Source organism: Macadamia integrifolia, chromosome 1 (genome assembly GCF_013358625.1).
Source record: "Macadamia integrifolia cultivar HAES 741 chromosome 1, SCU_Mint_v3, whole genome shotgun sequence".
Classification (NCBI taxonomy): Eukaryota; Viridiplantae; Streptophyta; class Magnoliopsida; order Proteales; family Proteaceae; genus Macadamia; species Macadamia integrifolia.
In genome coordinates this window covers 20,607,783-20,614,271 of record NC_056557.1, presented here as the reverse complement: position 1 = coordinate 20,614,271, position 6,489 = coordinate 20,607,783, and the positions used below count along the sequence as shown (strand labels likewise).

The 6,489-nt window shown below is 39.7% G+C and overlaps 1 protein-coding gene across 2 annotated transcripts in view; it reads left to right on the top strand.

Moving 5' to 3' along the window:
- LOC122081730 (alpha-dioxygenase 1-like) overlaps positions 1 to 4,995 on the top strand; it is a 5,848-nt gene extending 853 nt beyond the window's left edge. The window contains exons 3-8 of one of the 2 annotated variants that reach the window (XM_042648966.1): positions 1,703 to 1,846; positions 1,936 to 2,432; positions 3,033 to 3,260; positions 3,370 to 3,572; positions 3,679 to 3,922; positions 4,266 to 4,995. In XM_042648966.1, coding sequence (XP_042504900.1) covers positions 1,703 to 1,846; positions 1,936 to 2,432; positions 3,033 to 3,260; positions 3,370 to 3,572; positions 3,679 to 3,922; positions 4,266 to 4,491 — 1,542 coding nt within the window. In that variant the 3' untranslated portion in view covers positions 4,492 to 4,995. Of the gene's footprint in view, positions 1 to 1,693; positions 1,847 to 1,935; positions 2,433 to 3,032; positions 3,261 to 3,369; positions 3,573 to 3,678; positions 3,923 to 4,265 lie in introns of both variants that reach the window. The other variant, XM_042648957.1, reaches the window with a different exon arrangement.
- Positions 4,996 to 6,489: the final 1,494 nt, after the last annotated feature.

Sequence of the window (6,489 nt, the reverse complement as noted above, 5' to 3'; positions counted from 1 at the left end):
ACAAAAGGGGATAAAATAGCACTCCATTCTAAACATTCCAGTCAGTCATCTCTTTTTTCTTTGGTAGAGAGTTGGATTCTATCTGTTTTGATCAGGATGGTATGAGAATCTGATCCACACTCAGCATAAACGATTTGGCTCTTCTTTTGAGCGTCCATTGCCCAAGTCGATCCATAACTACTTGGACAAGCGTCATGTGTCCAGGCGAAGATCCAACATTTTGAAAAGAGGCACAGAGAACGAGGATCTGATAGAGGCAAGAACAGCGAGGCATCGAGAACCGTTGGATCCTCGCCTAGACACGTGGCTCTCGTTAGGAAGCTATAGGCAAGACCTGGGCAATGGACGCTCAGGAGAGGAGCCGGATCCCAGCAGAAAAGGGGTTGAAGATTGACTGCGCAACTGTGCCTTGTTCAGGCTGACAGGGTTCTACAAATCAGTATTGGATTGGCTGGATTGTATCTATGGATACATGGTAGATCTTAGATTAGGCATCGGTATCAGATTAGGGGTAAAATCGAAAAAAAAAAAATCTAAGAGTAAAATTGACCAATCCAATCCGATACTCAAGAGCTAAAATTGACCCCACCCCTTCTTTTGCATTCTATCTGACCCTAATAAATAATAATTTAAGACTATTAAGTTACTAGATGAAAGAAAGAACAAACACCAGGATTTCATACCTATCTCCCAAAAAAAAACATATATATTCCATATATTATGGGGTGCTTGGTGTATGCCATCCGTTCAAACTTCAAAGCAAGTTAAGTTTTGCATATGTTTAAAAGAACTTTGTGAATTCTACTTGTAATTTTTTTTTTCTTAAATACATTAAAAAGAAAAAGTCTTCAAGAGAGAAAGATAAGTTGTAGCAAAATAAAGAGGCTATAAATTTTGAATTTGGGTCTCTCCGGATGTACCGTCAACTGCCATGGATGGTGTAAGATGGAGTTAGAACCTCGGAGTTATTGATTTGAAACATATCAATAATATTCATGGCTCTTAAGGCCATTATTTAAACAATCATAGAGAATCCTATTCGGTAAGATAATTGGATATAGAATCCACATGTGATATGGAAAGGTGAATTACAAATGTAATAGAAAACCCAGATATAGGAACCCAGATTTTTATACAATCATTTGAACCGGATTTGGATTGAATTACATAGGGTACAGCCGGATGGAGAGGATCTAGGCTCATAGATTTTTATTTACTCATACCTATCCTTTTAGATGGTTTTCACTCCCCATAAATGGTGTCGGATAGGATTAGAGAATACAGCTAGGAAGCTCGGAAGGAGAGGAACCAAGCTAATAGATTTTTATTTACTCATGCTTACCCCTTTCATTACACATTTAATGAGTAGCTAGTATTTTTTTTTTCTTGATAAAAATGAGTAGCTAGTTTTTTTTTTTCCCTAAAAAATGTGTAGCTAGGTTTCAAATACTGCTCATAAGCATTTATCATCCAAGTCCTAATAAAAAAAGGGGGAGGGGGGAGGAATCCATATCAGGTCCTCTAACTTTGATCCACACTTGGAATTCACTCAAACTGAAAACCTATTGTAAAAAGAGAGATTGAGTGGATTCTAAGCGTGCATCAAGCAGGGGAGAGAAGCTTAGGAACGACTTGAACAAATCCTGTATGATTTCGTAATAATGACTTTTTTTCCCGATGGCATTATGTATAGCTACTGCAGCCAGATCCAATGGTGGTTGCCACGAAGCTTCTAACCCGTAGGAAGTACATAGAGACTCCCAACAAGCAATTCAACATGATCGCGGCTTCTTGGATTCAGTTCATGATACATGATTGGGTTGATCACTTGGAAGACACCAACCAGGTCTAGTTTAATTTCAATCCATGACTACATGTTCATAGTAGTACTACTGATATCAATAGAACTCTCATGCATAATGGGTATTCATGCAGGTAGAGCTTACAGCACCGAGGGAAGTACCGAGCCAATGCCCACTCAAAGCATTCAGATTCTATAAAACTAAGGAAGTCCCAACTGGTTTCTACGAGATCAAGACTGGTACACTAAACATCCGAACACCTTGGTGGGATGGAAGCTCTATTTATGGGAGCAACGCAAAAGTGATGGGGAAAGTGAGAACCTACAAAGATGGGAAGCTCAAGATATCTAAGGAGGACCGCCTTCTCCTGCATGACGAAAATGGGATAGCCATATCCGGCGACGTGCGCAACAACTGGGCAGGTGTGTCCACCTTGCAAGCCCTTTTCGTGAAGGAACACAATGCAGTGTGTGACGCCCTGAAGAAGGAATACCATGACCTTGAAGACGAAGACCTCTACCGCCATGCAAGACTCATCACTTCCGCCGTCATCGCCAAGATCCACACTATCGATTGGACCGTCGAACTCCTTAAGACAGATACAATGCTCGGAGCTATGCGGGGCAATTGGTAAGCCATTCTATCTCTCTCTCTTGTTGGATTTCATGTAGAAGACAAAAGTAATAATCCCACATTGAAAGTTAGTGGTCCAGGGAGATTGCCATGGCATGGCAACCCCAGTGTACCTCTAACGTTTTCGTTATAGCAAACACTTACCAATAAGAAAATAAACAAAGATAGATCTACACAATGCACAGTGTTCTACGTCCTCAAGCAAAGAAGAAGAAGTTTCACTGTGTAGAAAAGAGATTACATCCAAGCAGTGGCTCAAAAACTCGCCTTGAAACCCTAGCTCAAACCCCCCCCCAAATTACAATGACTTGCTCAACAAGACAATAGTATATTATATACTCCTCCAAGTTGTGGGTCAATCCATCGAGTCTCAGTTGATCGGGTCAAAACAGGACCCCCATAGGAGATCAGTACTAGGCTGCTAGCTTGGGCCTATGAGCCCAACCCCTTTGTTTCCATCACAAATCTCAGAAAACTTCTCATTTGAGTTGCCATCAAAATATCCCGGAGAGAGTCATTCTTTGAAACGGATCAAGAATTCGAGACAAACTTAATAGTTCTCTCTTTAATGTGTATATTTGTGGAATGAAATTGCAGGTATGGGATATTGGGGAAGAAGTTCAAGGATACATTTGGGCACGTAGGAGGAGTAATCTTGGGAGGTCTGGTGGGTTTAAAGAAGCCCGAGAATCACGGGGTTCCATATTCTCTGACTGAGGAGTTCGTCAGTGTATATAGGATGCATTCTCTTCTACCAGACAACCTTCTCCTTCGGGATCTTTCTGCTTCTCCGGGACCCAACAAATCACCACCCTTGTTCAAAGAGTATATTTCTCTGTCTCTCTAGCTCTACCTTTGATGTTGATTTCATTTCATTTGATAGCCATAAACTTAGCAGTAGTGGTAACAATGTTTTGACACGGATCAAGAACAGGGTTCCAATGAAGAATCTGATCGGTATTATGGGAGAGAAAACTCTATCAGAGATTGGATTTGAAAGGCAAATGGTTTCCATGGGACATCAAGCATGTGGCGCTTTGAAGCTTTTTAACTATCCAATGTGGCTGAGGGATCTCATTCCCCAAAACCCAGATGGCACTGACAGACCTGACCATGTTGATCTCCCAGCTCTTGAACGTAAGTAGCTAGAAAGTATCCTTCCACTCAAGAACCCAGAATGATTCAAGAATGAAGACGATGATGATGATGATCCACTTTCTTTTTGATATTATTTGATATCCAGTTTATAGGGACAGGGAGAGGAAAGTTGCAAGGTACAACGAGCTCCGCAGGGGAATGATGTTAATTCCAATATCTAAATGGGAACATCTAACGGATGACGTTGAAGCTATTCGAACACTGCACGAAGTGTACGGTGACAATGTTGAGAAGCTAGATTTACTGGTGGGTCTCATGGCTGAGAAGAAGATCAAGGGATTCGCCATCAGTGAGACGGCATTTGTCATTTTCCTCATCATGGCTACCAGGTATATCAAATTCTACTAAATGAGAATTCGGCTGCGTTTGGTAGTCATTTAGTTCTAAATAGAAACGGCGTTTCGTATCAAAAACTGAATTTTCAGTTTATGTATCAAAATGCCGATTGAAAACAAAAAAATAGTATTTGATGAACCTGTTTCGAGAACAATTACCCTGGTGAGTGTGACCTAGTGTTTTGAACACCACAACTCACCAACTACACTAGGAAATTGTTGTTGATAGTTGTTAGTTTCAATTTGGCTTTGTAGACTCAACACCTTACCAGTTCTATTTTGGTTAGGAAAAAAAAAAAACTAAGCCATGAAGGCATTTGTAATTGTATTGCAACAGGAGGTTAGAAGCAGATCGGTTCTTCACAAGCTACTTCAACGAGGAGACGTACACCAAGAAGGGTATAGAATGGGTGAACACTACAGAGAGCCTTCGAGATGTCATACACCGCCACTACCCGGAGATCACAGACAAGTGGATGAACTCCACTAGTGCCTTCTCTGTTTGGGACAAGCCTCCCAACCCTCGTAATCTCATCCCTCTCTATCTTCGCATTCCCCACTGAGCCCTAAGCTTTCAATATCTCACATCTGTGTAACTATGTTTTTCATATGTATCTTTCTTCCTTATAGTTTTTTTTAATTTATAGGGCCTTAAGAAATATCTCACATCTATGTTTATGTGTCTTTCTTCCTTCTATTTTTCATTTTATGTCCTTAAATATGTGGCAATAAATAGAAACAATGTCTTAGTATTATGTTATGTTATAATTCTTGGTTCTCTCTCATCTGGAAATCCAAAATACAGCCACGTCAAGCAGCTGTTGGATGGAAATTAGCTCAGAATAGATTACCGACAGATGTAGAAGTGTGTAGGTGTGGCGTGATGGTGACTTCTAGATGTTATCTTTGTGGTCTAGCAGAAGAATTTACTATTCATCTATTCCTTCAATGTGAGCATGTCAAAGCTATGTGGAATCGATTTTGTGATTTATCTGGCATTCCCTGGCCTTCTTTTGATAGGATGGATGATCTCTTCTCTTAGTGGAAACAAAAAGCTAAGTTTATTACTTTCTCAGAGGTGTGGTTATGTGGAGTCACTTATTCCTTATTTTGTTTGAATGGAGAGAAATGTAAGATGTCATGAAGGTGTAGCCAAACATCATATGCAAAGTGTTGCTAAGATGAAAGGTGAAATATGTTTGATTTCCTTAGTTCAACTAGGAAAGCCTCTTTCAGTTTCTGTTCTTTTACGTCCAACAAGAGTGGCCATTCCTCACATGGTTTGTAGGAGAAGGGAGATTATTGAAGTATTTTGGTGTGTTCCTTCCCCAGGTTGGGTAAAGTTGCTTTTGAATTTTAGAGAATTTATTGGTGTAAAGACGAATTTTGAAGCAGAGTTGTTGGCGATTATATCTGGTCTTGAGTATGCTAAGGCACACGGTTTTAGAATTTGTGGATAGAATGTGATTCTGTAGCGGTGGTTTACCTTATTTCAAAAGGCTTGGTTCCCTAGTATGTTCATCAAAGATAGAGGGGATTGCTTCCTTTCATGGAATCAATTATGTGGAAAGTGACTCACTGCCATCGGGAAGCTAATTCCCTTATAGATTTTTTGGCAAAATCGGCAGCAAGATTTTAGAAATTTTAGATTCAGTCATTGAGTAGTGGTCAAGATCAATTATTATGGATATGGAGATGGATGCTTTACAGGGTCCACTGTATCGATTTTGATAGTTTATTATTCCCCTATTTGTTAGGCTAAGAGTTAGGAGCCCTACCTTGCTGATGGCAATGCCGAAGGTGGGATAGGTGTTCTATTTCTCTCGGCCTATTTTTTGTATATGTATTTATATTTTCCTTCTGATTTTAATACAAAAGTATTTCTCGCAAAAAAATTCTTAAAAATACAGACCAAACAAAAAAAAAAACGAGGGACTAAATCTGATATCAAAGTTCTAATAAGAACTGATATGTTTATTAATGGCAGACAATGGAACCACCCCAATAAGCTTTGAACAACTTGCCTCATCTTTAGATGAAATTTGGCTCCAAATAAAATTAAATGATATGGCATGTTGCTTGAATCTTCTATTGCTCTTTTCAACCTAGATTGGATAAGTAGTCACAAACGCATAAGGATATCCTCAAGAGTTGGAAATTTCGACAGTACCTTCCTACAACGATGTTTACCTCCAAGATTGCGAGAATTGTTTGGAAGTCAAGTATATCCAACAACATTGTTACATGCCATGGTTCCCATGGTGTTAGTTCATTTTGACATCATGGGATATCAAAAACGATATTCTGAATTGTGATCTATTGAGGAGGTATATATGGAGCATCTCGAAATTTTATTGCTAGACTGGGCATTCAAAAGGCCTTTGACTCTCTTCAATGGAGCTTCCTATTCATCTTGCTCCATTGGTTCATCTTCTCTCCTACCTTCATATCTTGGAAGCCAATCTAATAAGTTTTGGGGCAACCGCAGCTCCCGTCAAGGATGCCTTCTATCCCCTTATCTAATTTCACTTCAACATCTTAGTGGCCTCTTTGGTGAAGTT